The 13,738-nt window shown below is 45.2% G+C and overlaps 1 protein-coding gene across 5 annotated transcripts in view; it reads right to left on the reverse strand.

Annotated features, from left to right (window-relative positions):
- The window catches only part of ppfia2 (PTPRF interacting protein alpha 2), a 639,866-nt gene that overhangs the window by 13,851 nt on the left and 612,277 nt on the right, over window positions 1-13,738 (reverse strand). For 4 of the 5 annotated variants that reach the window (XM_070900188.1, XM_070900187.1, XM_070900185.1 and 1 more), the window contains 2 exons: window positions 9,583-9,733; window positions 6,449-6,540 (listed from right to left, as the gene is read on the reverse strand). In XM_070900188.1, the coding sequence (XP_070756289.1) occupies window positions 6,482-6,540; window positions 9,583-9,733 (210 nt within the window). In that variant the 3' untranslated portion in view covers window positions 6,449-6,481. Of the gene's footprint in view, window positions 1-5,552; window positions 5,600-6,448; window positions 6,541-9,582; window positions 9,734-13,738 lie in introns of those variants that run through there. The other variant, XM_070900186.1, reaches the window with a different exon arrangement.

Consider the following 13,738-nt stretch of genomic DNA (forward strand, 5'->3'; position numbering starts at 1 on the left):
GAAAGAGAAGCTGTTGCAGGTGATTCTCTGGTTATGGTTAGATAGGTAAAATGGAACCAGGCAAGTGCAGTTCCACACAGCTGGACGACAGTGGAGAGGCGTTGGAGAAGGATGGAGTGATCAACCGTACCATAGGCTGCAGTCAAGTCAAGAAGGACAGTAACAAAGGATGTCATTTGTAACTTTGACGAGAGTCGTTTCAGTACTGTGGAAGTGGCGGAAACCTGATTGGAGGGATTCAAATATGGAGTTGCGGGAAAGATGGGCACGAACTTGGGAGGCGACAATATGTTCAAGGACTTTTGAAAGTAAAGGGAGGTTGGAGATGGGGTGGTAATTTGCAAGGACGGAGAGGTCAAGGGTTGTTTTTTTGAGGAGAGGGTGCTGACGGCAGATTTGAGGGAGAGGGGACCAGTACCTGAGGAGAGAGAACCGTTAACAATGTCGGCTAACATGGGAGCCAGAAAAGGAATTTGGTCACCTGCCATAATTGCTCCTTAAGTTGGTTTGTGTCAAATGTTTTGTCTTATAATACTCCTGTGAAGTGCCTTGGGATGTTTTACTCCATTAAAGGTACTATATAAATACAAGTTGTTGTTGTTGTTGTTATGATCTTGCCTCCTTAAGAATTCCTAAATTCAGCAGTCGAAGGTGCTGTCCACATCGTGTATATTTTTCAATTTGAGACTTTCAAACCGTCCTTTTAGTGCAGAACAGGAAAATAGTGAAAGCCCCTTTATGGTGAGCAGCCTTGGGACCTATTTTATGTTAAAGGTACTGTGTAAATTTGAGTTGTCATTATTGTTGAATAAGGTTACATCTGTTTAAACAGACCGATGAAGCCTCAGTTTAATATCTCATCTAAAAAAACATTTCAACATTTGGAATATTTATAGCTTTTGAAAAACCATAATTTTCCAAAAGTTATTTTTAATGTCGCTCCTATTATATTCTTTTTTGTAGAAAAAGTTATATTTTACCATTTAGGTGTTAAATCTGATGTTTTAAATTAATTAGAAGTGTGTATTGATGACAAGCCTGGAATTATTATAACACAGTGCTATTTTTCAAAGTTGAACTATTTTAAATTTACTACAAATACATGAGCCATAATTGCCCCTTTCTATAAGGCTCATGGTCACCTGAAAGCGACGGCCACGAGTTGGTGTGGACTGGCTGCCGAGTCTCCGCGGAGGGGTCACCATTTTAGAAATTGCCCATCCTCAGTTTTGGCGCGGTGTTGGGGACCGCTCCGCTCGTTTTCCCGCCGTGGCGTGCACGTGCAGACCGGCGGCGACCCCTTCCCGAACTGCTAGTATCAGTAATTGTCGTTAAAAGTCCAACTGGTTCACTAATGTCCTTTAGGGAGGGAAATCTGCCATCCTTACCCGGTCTGGTCTATATGTGATTCCAGACCCACAGCAATGTGGTTGACTCTTAACTGCCCTAGCAAGCCATTCAGTTGTACCAAAGAACAGCGGTTCAAGAAGGTGGCTCACCACCACCTTCACAAGGGCAATTAGGAATGGGCAATAAATGTCGGTTTTGCCTGCAATGCCCACATCCCATGAACGAATAAAAAAAAAATATATATCTATTGATGTGAGCTAACATCAATTTACATATCTTTCTTGGTAGGACTGATTCACTCACATACGTCACTTTATTGAAAGAACTTGAAAGCAAAGTGCTCTCCTTACAGATTGTATGACCTCTCAATCATCAGTTCTGTACAGATTCCTGGCCAAAGGCCGCCCTAAGTGGAGGAAGTGCATCCGGGAGGGCGCTGAGCACCTCAAGTCTCATCGCCGAGAGCATGCAGAAATCAAGCGCAGGCAGCGGAAAGAGCGTGCGGCAAATCTGTCCCACCCTCCCTTACCCTCAACAACTATCTGTTCCACCTGTGACAGGGACTGTGGCTCTCATATTGGCCTGTTCAGCTACCTAAGGACTCATTTTAAGAGTGAAGGCAAGTCTTCCTCGATTCCGAGGGACTGCCTATGATGATGATGATGACAGATTTCTTTTATATTGGCATGAATTTTCTGAATAATTACAACGCATCATGTGCAGTTGCTATATGTACATTAATATGTCCTTGCACACTTATCACAGAAAGTTAAAATGCAGGTACAACAAGCAATTAGGAAAGCAAATGGTATGTTAGTCTTTATTACAAAAGGATTGGTGTATAAGAGTAATGAAGTCGAGCCACAATTATATAGAGTCTTGGGGCTAGAACCTCCACTCTTTTTGCATGCTTGATGCCCATTTAACACCCACTTTACCGCTGAAATGACATATAATGCCCATATATTGCCCATTTTAGCACAAAATGGAAACTGACGATGCTTTTTTAGGCGACTTATCATTGAGCGTTATTTTCCCAATGGGCTTAACGCCGGAAAAAACTATTACTGCCCGCCCACTTTTTTGGGGCGGAATCAGCAGAATGGGCGAAATCAACGCCCATAATATGGCCTAGTGTTACTTTCCGCACGGTATTAACGCCGAGATTCAATAAGAACATCCACCCACTGTTTTTTGTCATAAAGAGCATATTTACCCAAACTAGTGGCCATGGAGATCGCCCATCGGCAATTTCACCACCTCGCACACATATCGGCCACAATATAGCTCGCTCAAAAAACCGCCAACAAAAAGTGGAACTAACCGGAACGAATGCCAGCAATGTGGCTGGCATTTGTTAAATCCCACTCTTACGTGAGGAGCTGATATGTGAAAGATTTGCCTTAAAGAGCGCTGATGTGAGTGACAACGCTGACATACTGCTATGTGTGTGCAGCTCAGACATCAAATGTGCCCGTCACCTTGGTTCCAGTTAAAGTTTACGTTGATTGATGTTAAGTTGTATTTAATCCTTTCATGGTAAGGAATCACCAGTGTGTAACGGTCTAGCTATCTGAGACAATGCACAACAAGGTTATGTTCAATAATAAAAGTTTAATACCAACATTGTTCTGAAATCATAAGTATCACAGCCAATAACACGCAACCCCCTACAAACACCCCTCTTTTTCCACAATTGACATAAATCACATGTTCAACATGTCCAGCAACACAGAATACAAAGGCAAAGCAGGAGCGTGGTCCCGAACCCCCATACATTACAACAAATTGCATATCTCAGATGGAGATATAACACAGCCATCACCTGCGCACATGCACCTCACTTTCCTTCCCCCTCTCCTTCTCCCCACCTCTAACCCTTCCCCTTCTCGCTCCAAGGCGCCTGGCTGAGGAGCTCCTCAGGTGGTGCCTCACTGGGGGGGATGAAGGCAGATGTGGTGGTTGCACGGGTACAAGAGTGGGGGTGCCAAGGGGGCAACATTCTCTGATGCAGAAGCAGGATCTTGGTCCTTGCTCTCATCTGTCGTTCACAGTGATGGTGCGGAACCTGGGGTGGAGTGCCGCGCTCGAGGACCACTGGGAGGCCTGTGGCAGCAGTGTTCCTGGCTATTGCATCCAGGGACTCCGCCATGCGCAGAATGTACTCAGTCATGGTGGCCAGCTGTCGGGATATGCCCCCCAATGCTTCGATGAGCTGGTCACCAATGTCTACAGTCTTCCTGGACAACTGTACCATCTCTCCGCTGTCATGTGGTGCTCATGGAACAGACCTTCCGTGTCCACAAGGCCTCTGCGGGGTTGTCGCCATCCTGGGGACAAATGGGGTGCCCTGTGGAGAGATGCTTGGGGCCGGAACCTCCAGAGTGGAGGGGGGAATGACCGCAGGACCACGAGATGGCCTTGGGGTGGAATGGGTTCTGGAGCGTGGCGATGCAGGTTCTTCGAAGTCCGCGCTCTCATCCGTCGAGAACAGACCCAGTGGATTGACGGGCGAAGAATCGGAGCTCCTCAGTACCAAATGTAGTAGGATCTTCTGCCGACTCCTGTCCCGCGTTCCCACCTTCTGGCCTCTGTGGTCTTGCCTGGGGCCACGCTGCTGGCTGAGCTGCAAAACACAAATGAGGTTATTAGAGGAGAAGGGGGTGCTAGGGTGACAAGGTGAGTCCAGCGCTACACACAGCATATGCACGACAAAAGCACCACCGCTCTCAAAATCATTGCAGACATCACATTTCATGATCAGCAACACACTGTGCATCGCAATGATTTTCATTAGGCCAGCATTATTTCTATGACACTTTTAGAAATCATCTATCATATATGATTGTTCGGATATGAGTTGGTGTGGCATCTATAGATTTTACATGACGCAATGGTATAAGCTTTACTCACGTGGCAACACTTTAGGGTCTGCAGCTGCATCCGTGGCTGTCCGGGGGTGCTTCCCCACAAGTGCGAGCACTCGTTCCTCCATCTCTGTGATGTCGCTGGGACTGGTGGCTCCCCCACCCGTTCGCCTCTGCACGGACTTCAACATCGATAGCTTCTTCTATAAAAGGTGATAGGGCGACATGGCATGAGATCATTGCATGATATCATTGCTGGGTACTGTCACAGACACTGATACAACACATAACTGACAGATGTAATCATAATTATTATGATTATCATTCTTACCTAAAGACGTACACCGTGACCGCAGGCTTTGAGTACAACATTCCCAGTAAAAGTGCAAGACCTCACATCTGCTGATAGTCACTCATGACTGTTACAAATCAAATTATATAAATACACAAGTACATGTAAATCAATGTAATACTTACTCTTGCGGATCCCATAAGGTCGTTCCATCGTTTGCGGCATTGGTTGCCCTCACACACCTCGTTGTTCGCTGACGAGACCACCTCTGCTATCTCGTTCCATATCCTCTGGTAGGCCTTTGGGGTGGGCTTCCCACGCCCTCCTTGTGTCAAATCACCCCAGCGTAACTCGACCTCCTGCAGGAGGGAGGCATTTGCCTCGTCTGCGAACCTTCTGGTTCTTTTGCGGCCTCCAATGTGCTCCTTTCCCACCTCACTGCTCTCTCCATGCTCCTCTCCCACCTCACTGCTCTCTCCAGTGTCAGTCTCCACAGCATGCTGTGGTGCCTTCTCCTCTCTCTCCATTATAGGGCAAATTCGGTCAAATATGTGGCTGGTAACAGCTAATTTTTGTTTGCCTACTTGTTGTGAAGCTCTAAAGTCTCCCTCCTTCCTCCCAAAGCAGCCACACCACACCCAGCCACGCCTTCTGTCCCTCTGAGCTCCCTCTCTCTCCGTCTCCTCTTCTGCGCATGTCATGGTGACCCTTGACCTCCAGAATCGCGGGAATCAAGCGTTGCCATGCCGTTGCTAAGGACGGCCACACTTTACGGCAGAAGGTCAAAAAAATTTAACGCTACCGCCCATCTGATATTGCTCGCGGTAACACCCATTTTCAAAAATGTAAACTAGGTGTTTTGAGAATGGGCGAGAAGCCAACAATCTGAAAACCCTTTTTTAATGCCCACGCCGGAAATAACGCTCATTTTTTGGCGATAAGCACAAAAGTGGAGGTTCTAGCCCTTGGTGAGATCACACCTGGAGTATTGTGAACAGTTTTGGTCTCCTTACCTAAGGAACGATATACTTGCCTTAGAGGGAGTGCAATGAAGGTTCACTGAACTGATTCCTGGAATGAGGGGATTGTCCTATGAAGAGAGATTGAGTAGACTAGGCCTATATTCCCTAGAGTTTATAAGAATGAATGGTGATCTCATTGAAACATATAAAATTCCTTAAGTGCTTGACAGGGTAAATGCCGTGAGGGAGTTTCCCCTGGTTGGGGAGTCTGGAACTAGAAGTCATAATCACAGAATAAGGGGTCAGCCGTTTAGGATTGAAATGAGGAGACATTTCTTCACTCAAAGGGTTGTGAATCTTTGGAATTCTCTACTCCAAAAGGCTGTGGATGCTCAGTCATTGAATATATTCAAGACAGAGATCAATAGATTTTTGGATACTAAGGAAATCAAGGATTACGAGGATAGTGTGGGAAGGTGGAGTTGAGGTAGAAGATCAGTCATGATTTTATTGAATGGCGGAGCAGGCTCGAGGGGCCAAATGGGCTACTCCTGCTCCTATTTTTTATGTTCTTATTAATTGAAACTGAACAACTTGCAGGAAGCATTTAATTCTGCTCCCAGTTTGCATGATAAGCATCTTAAGGTCTCATCCAGTATTGCCACAAAAGTTGTTATTTCTGTATTACAGATGTTTGGCCAGTGTCAAAACCAGATACATGTATTTAAACTAGTGCTTGCTAGTACAGTTATTAACTTGCTAGTACAGCTATTAACTTAGTCAAGTTGAAGCCAGTGTGTAGGTTTTATATTGGGATAAATTGGGGTTCATGCAAACTAGTGACAGTAATTGCTCCTGCTCTTTCAATTTGCATGCTCATACATTTAAATGGTTGATCTCCCAATAAAGATACATACAAATATGTTCTTGATATTGTTAACATAAGAAAGATAAGGTACAGTGAGTATAATATTTACCACGAAACAGTGCTGCTTCAATTTTTCTGTATGTCAGCAAGAGTAAGTCCGAATGGTGGAGTTGTCTATCCTATGCATTCCTGATGTGCCGACTGGAATTGCACAAGTGATCAATTAATACACAATGGCATTACAACTTAAGTAACCATTGTACTTTGTCTGCTCTATTGAAATAAATAGCACATATTTCAACATTGAATATATAGATGCAACAAATTGACAAGAAGTGATAATCTACAATGATTTACTTATTTTGTTTGTGTGAGGCTTATTCTCTTCACCAGTATCTGCTGGTGGTCAGCAGCAGTTATTTTTATAGAATGGTAATCCCTCTTTTTAGGATATGTTCTCCTTTAATGGGTGTTATGGCAACAACTCCATCCTCAGCCTAAAAGCTGGATGGATGGGTGATTCACCCCTGGATCTCTCCAGTGCTGCTCTGAAACTGGATGTGAGGGGCAGTCCAAAGGTGCTCTCTTCCATTTTTCATATCCTCCCTGAAGATAAGTATTGTACATGGATGTCTTGTGACAACACAGTTGAGGTTGCTAATTCACTGTGGGTAACCGTGGACACAAATGTGCTGTGCTATGCTTACATTGTTTTTTTAAATGTTCTATTCTCACAACTTTGAAAACAACTGGATTTGAGTGTCTGAATTGATCACATAATTGTATTTACACATCATTTGCAGCAGAATCTCTATTATAAATTTTGCAGCTGACTACTTTGTGTTTTTTAATAAAATTCTTCATAACAAAATTATTTTTAAATCGAGTGAGGTGTATTTCTTCAAAGTGTGTTTTGTCACTGTTGCACATTTAAAAAAGGGCTGCCTGCCAATAGCCTGTTGAAGGAGTTACTCGCTGGTTTCCTGGATCTGCTCATTTGCATATAATTGGAGAGGGCATTGGCACAAAACCCATGAAAAATGGGTGTAAATAGCTGAATATGTGGAGACTCATGTGCAGCATTTACGAACATTGTTCAGCCTTCACGCTTCAGCAACAGACTGGGGGACAACCAGGTCAGAAAAGAACAGTGCTTTGCTCTCACTCTCACATAACATCACTGGATGTTTTATCAATCATCATCATCACAGGCAATCCCTCGGAATCGAGGAAGACTTGCTTCCACTCTTAGAATGAGTCCTTAGGTGGCTGAACTGTCTAATACGAGAGCCACAGTCCCTGCCACAGGTGGGACAGTCGTTGAGGGTAAGGGAGGGTGGGACAGCTTTTCCAAACGTTCTTTCCGCTGCCTGCGCTTGTTTTCTGCATGCACTCGGTGATGAGACTCAAGATGCTCAGCGCCCTCCTGGATGCACTTCCTCCACTTAGGGCGGTCTTTGGCCAGGGACTCTCAGGTTTCGGTGGGGATGTTGCACTTTATCAGGGAGGCTTTGAAGGTGTCCTTGTAACGTTTCTTCTGTCCGCCTTTGGCTCGTTTACCATGAAGGAGTTCCGAGTAGAGCGCTTGCTTTGGGAGTCTCGTGTCTGGCATGCGGACAATGTGGCCTGCCCAGCGGAGCTGATCAAGTGTGCTCAGTGCTTCAATGCTGGGGATGTTGGCCTGGACGAGGACACTAATGTTGATGCATCTGTCCTCCCAGGAGATTTGTAGGATCTTGCGGAGGCATCATTGGTGGTATTTCTCCAGTGACTTGAGGTGTCTACTGTACATGGTCCATTTCCCCACTGGAGTGGAGCTAAATTACAGAACTAGTGGGAAGCTGTTTAACTTTCGCCATCTCCAGGCCAGGTCCAAGACCACCCCAACCGCTGTCGTCGAGCTACAGTACGCGGACGACGCCTGCGTCTGAGCTCTTTCAGAGGCCGAACTCCAGGACATACTCGACGTATTTACTGATGCATACGAAAGCATGGGCCTTACGCTAGACATCCTTAAGACAAAAGTCCTCCACCAGCCTGTCCTCGCCGCACAGCACTGCCACCCAGTCATCAAGATCCACGGCGCGGCCCTGGACAATGTGGACCATTTCCCATACTTCGGGAGCCTTTTATCAACAAAAGCAGATATTGATGAGGAGATTCAACACTGCCTCCAGTGCGCCAGTGCAGCCTTCGGCCGCCTGAGGAAAAGAGTGTTCGAAGACCAAGCCCTCAAATCTACCACCAAGCTCAGGGCTGTAGTAATACTTATCAATGTGACAAAATCAGGACCAAGAAGGTAACAGGACATGGCACCAAGCCAGAGAAGAAGAATACAGAACCTCTCTCACTCAGACATCCAAGCCCTCTGGGTAGGAGGTTGAAGGTAGGAGGAACAGACTCTTGGGTGTGGGTCTCATGAGTCACTGAGAAATTTCACTTGTGCAATATGGAGGTGACACTGGTAGTAAGTGCCCAATTCCCTCACCTCCAGAACTGCAGAACAGTGCCTCACAAAGTTTCATACCCAGTGCAGGCAAGGTAACTCATTGGACACTCTGCTTTGCCCATCCTGGGTGCCAGCACACACTTCACCCTCCTAAAGCAACACATGCACCACTACTTTATACATCATTTCTCAGCTGCCGAAATCAGTGTTTAAATTCTCCAGACGCTTCAGGCTCAAAACGTCCTCATTTTCACCTTCATCAGGTGATTCCAACAGTTGCTGAGCCTGGTATATCTCAAGTCTAACTTAGCCACAGTATATTAACAATGCAAACCTAGTAAACTAGTAGCTTTAACACCACTGGCCCTCACTCTGACATATTCAAATAAGATTAGTGGGCACTCGGCAGATGGATCACAGGAAGGTTCAAAAAGCGCAAGGGAACTCGTGGGAAGCTTGTTAACGGCACAGAACAGGTAGAAATGACTTCCAACCAATTTACCTGCCTAAAAGGAAATTCCTGCATCATTTGTACATTGCGAATGCACTAAAAACAGCTGTCAAATCCCGTATTGTGATTATTGCAGAAACAGTGAAATGTAATGTAATAATTTAAATTGGGGTAATGGGTGACAGTTACTTTGAGAGTAATAGCTACAATAATCACCCAATTTGAAGGAAGCCAAGAGACTCCATTGGTTAGGGCTTCAATTTGAATCTGGTAATGACAGTTGTGGGATATTTTGATAATTATAAAGGTAGACTCATAGCAGGTACAATTTAATAATACAAACCATCAGAGGATCTTTTTGTGGATGTTGTTGTTAATCTGAAACCTGCAGGAAGTGTTTCAGAAGATCCAGGCATCATGCTGATTCCATGAACTTCACGTGGAGGGAACTGTTTTCTCCAGGAAGGCCCTCGCTGGAAATTTTTCTCATCATCCTTGTGATCACATATGTAAAGAAAATAGCATAATATATTTTTAATAGTTTATAATAAATTGGAGGGATGTCTTTCCTCACCACCACATTTGGGTGCCAGGCAGGCAGAACGCACCAAAAGTGCCTGCAATGACCTGAACCTGGATGTAGTTCTGGGTTTAGGACATTATTTCTATCCTCATGTCAGGCCCTCTAGCAGGGCCTTCTGCCAGGAAATGGGAGTAGAATACAGCTGCTGATGTAGGCCTGAGAGATCAGCAGTGGGAATGACTGCTGGGTATTCTGGCCACTGTTCATTAATTGCAGACAGAAGAAAGAAAAAATTGATTTATCTTGCATCATCTGCTCTTTCTTCCATTCCCCTCTTCGATACTCAGACAGGGGAGGGGCTGAGTGCAGGGCCTATGGCTAATTTCTTCTCAGCACCCCTCAAAATGACCGACCTTTGGGGAGAAAATGAAGTCATATGGCTGGAAACTGCCTCATTACCATGGCAACCCTCTGCCTGCACCTGTTGTAGGTCCTGGGACTCCACCCCACCCTCGGGGTAGGCTCAAAATTCCAGGGCAATGTAAAGAGGCATATACTATATTTTTCAGACTAATAGGTGTAAAAATATAAGTATATAGGGGTAGAGCATCTGCTTTGGACACAATCATTGATTCCGGCGCAAATTGCGCCTATTTTGAAAGGTGTTTTTTCGTTCATGTTTCCACCCAAAATCATTGGCATATTGCCAAATGCAAAATCTGCCATGAAGCAGGCAGCATTTTAAAATGTAACTTAGAAACATAGAACATAGAACCATAGAAATTTACAGCGCAGAAGGAGGCCATTTCGGCCCATTGTTTCTACGTCGGCCGACAAAGAGCCGCACGGCCCTTCGTCAGCAGCCCAAAAGGTACAAACCCATGAACAATAACGGAAAAGCAAAGAACACCCAGCCCAACCAGTCTGCCCCACACCTCTGCAATACCCCTTATACTAAAAACATCAACATTCCACCCCAACTGGAGCCATGTGAGCCATGAGGCAAAAACCAGATTAAAACCCAGGCCAATTTAGGGAGAAAGAATCTGGGAAAATTCCTCTCCGACCCATCCAGGCGATCGAAACTAGGCCAGGAGATCACCCTGGCCGTATTCTATTCCATGCAGTACTTACCATTATATTTGTGCCGACCAACAATAGGTCATCTAATCTAATCCCAATTACCAGATCCAGGTCCGTAACCCTGCAGTTTACGGCACTTTAAGTGCCCATCCAACCATTTCTTAAAAGTGATGAGGATTTCTGCATCCACCACTCTTCCAGGCAGCGAGTTCCAGATCCCCACAATCCTCTGTGTAAAGCAGCCCCCCTTCAAATCCCCTCTAAACCTTCCACCAACCACCTTAAAACTATGCCCCCTCGTAATAGCCCCCTCCACCAATAGAAATAGACCCTTACTATCCACTATGTCCAGGCCCCTCAATATTTTGTACACCTCAATGAGGTCTCCTCTCAGCCTCCTGTTCCAATGAGAACATAACATAAGAACATACATAAGAACATAAGAATTAGGAACAGGAGAAGGCCATCTAGCCCCTCGAGCCTGCTCCGCCGTTCAACAAGATCATGGCTGATCTGGCCGTGGACTCAGCTCCACTTACCCGCCCGCTCCCCATAACCCTTAATTCCCTTATTGGTTAAAAATCTATCTGTCTGTGATATGAATACATTCAATGAGCTAGCCTCAACTGCTTCCTTGGGCAGAGAATTCCACAGATTCACAACCCTCTGGGAGAAGAAATTCCTTCTCAACTCGGTTTTAAATTGGCTCCCCCGTATTTTGAGGCTGTGCCCCCTAGTTCTAGTCTCCCCGACCAGTGGAAACAACTTCTCTGCCTCTATCTTGTCTATCCCTTTCATTATTTTAAATGTTTCTATAAGATCACCCCTCATCCTTCTGAACTCCAACGAGTAAAGACCCAGTCTACTCAATCTATCATCATAAGGTAACCCCTTCATCTCCGGAATCAGCCTAGTGAATCATCTCTGAACCCCCTCCAAGGCTAGTATATTCTTCCTTAAGTAAGGAGACCAAAACTGCACACAGTACTCCAGGTGCGGCCTTACCAATACCCTGTACAGTTGCCAGCCTATCCAATCTGTCCTCATAACTAAGATTCTCCATTCCAGGCAGCATCCTAGTAAACCTCCTCTGCAACCTCTCCAATGCAATCACGTCCTTCCTATAATACGGCGACCAGAACTGCTCGCAGTACTCTAGCTGTGGCCTAACCAGAGTATTATACAATTTAAGCATAACCTCCCTGCTCTTATATTCTATGCCTTGGTCAATAAAGGCAAGTATTCCGTATGCCTTCGTAACCACCTTATCCATCTGGCCTGCTACTTTCAGGGATCTGTGGACAAGCATTCCAATGTCCTTTTGTTCACCTACATTATTAAGTGGCCTACCGTTTAAAGTGTATACCCTTTCCTTATTAGCCCTACCAAAGTGCATCAGCTCACACTTCGAACATAAGAACATAAGAATTAGGAACAGCCATCTAGCCCCTCGAGCCTGCTCCGCCATTCAATAAGATCATGGCTGATCTGCCTGTGGACTCAGCTCCACTTACCCGCCCGCTCCCCGTAACCCTTAATTCCCTGATTGGTTAAAAATCTATTTATCTGTGACTTGAATACATTTGCTTCCTTGGGCAGAGAATTCCACAGATTCACAACCCTCTGGGAGAAGAAATTCCTTCTCAACTCGGTTTTAAATTGGCACCCCCGTATTTTGAGGCTGTGCCCCCTAGTTCTAGTCTCCCCTACCAGTGGAAACAACCTCTCTGCCTCTATCTTGTCTATCGCTTTCATGATTTTAAATGTTTCTATAAGATCACCCCTCATCCTTCTGAACTCCAACGAGTAAAGACCCAGTCTACTCAATCTATCATCATAAGGTAAGCCCTCATCTCCGGAATCAGCCGAGTGAATCGTCTCTGTACCCCCTCCAAAGCCAGTATATCCTTCCTTAAGTAAGGTGACCAAAACTGCACGCAGTACTCCAGGTGCGGCCTTACCAATACCCTATACAGTTGCAGCAGGACCTCCCTGCTTTTGTACTCCATCCCTCTCGCAATGAAGGCCAACATTCCATTCGCCTTCCTGATTACCTGCTGCACCTGCAAACTAACTTTTTGGGATTCATGCACAAAGACCCCCAGGTCCCTCTGCATCTTAGCATGTTGTAATTTCTCCCCATTCAAATAATATTCCCTTTTACTGTTTTTTTCCCCAAGGTGGATGACCTCACACTTTCTGACATTGTATTCCATCTGCCAAACCTTAGCCCATTCGCTTAACCTATCCAAATCTCTTTGCAGCCTCTCTGTGTCCTCTACACAACCCGCTTTCCCACTAATCTTTGTGTCATCTGCAAATTTTGTTACACTACACTCTGTCCCCTCTTCCAGGTCATCTATATATATTGTAAACAGTTGTGGTCCCAGCACCGATCCTTGTGGCACACCACTAACCACCGATTTCCAACCCGAAAAGGACCCATTTATCCCGACTCTCTGCTTTCTGTTCGCCAGCCAATTCTCTATCCATGCTAATACATTTCCTCTGACTCCGCGAACCTCTATCTTTGCAGTAACCTTTTGTGTGGCGTCTTATCGAATGCCTTTTGGAAATCTAAATACACCACATCCATCGGTACACCGCTATCCACCATGCTCGTCATATCCTCAAAGAATTCCAGTAAATTAGTTAAACATGATTTCCCCTTCATGAATCCATGCTGCATCTGCTTGATTGCACTATTCCTATCTAGATGTCCCGCTATTTCTTCCTTAATGATAGTTTCAAGCATTTTCCCCACTACAGATGTTAAACTAACCGGCCTATAGTTACCTGCCTTTTGTCTGCCCCTTTTTTAAACAGAGGCGTTACATTAGCTGCTTTCCAATCCGATGGTACCTCCCCAGAGTCCAGAGAATTTTGGTAGATT

This window comes from Pristiophorus japonicus, chromosome 15 (genome assembly GCF_044704955.1).
Source record: "Pristiophorus japonicus isolate sPriJap1 chromosome 15, sPriJap1.hap1, whole genome shotgun sequence".
NCBI classification, from domain to species: Eukaryota; Metazoa; Chordata; class Chondrichthyes; family Pristiophoridae; genus Pristiophorus; species Pristiophorus japonicus.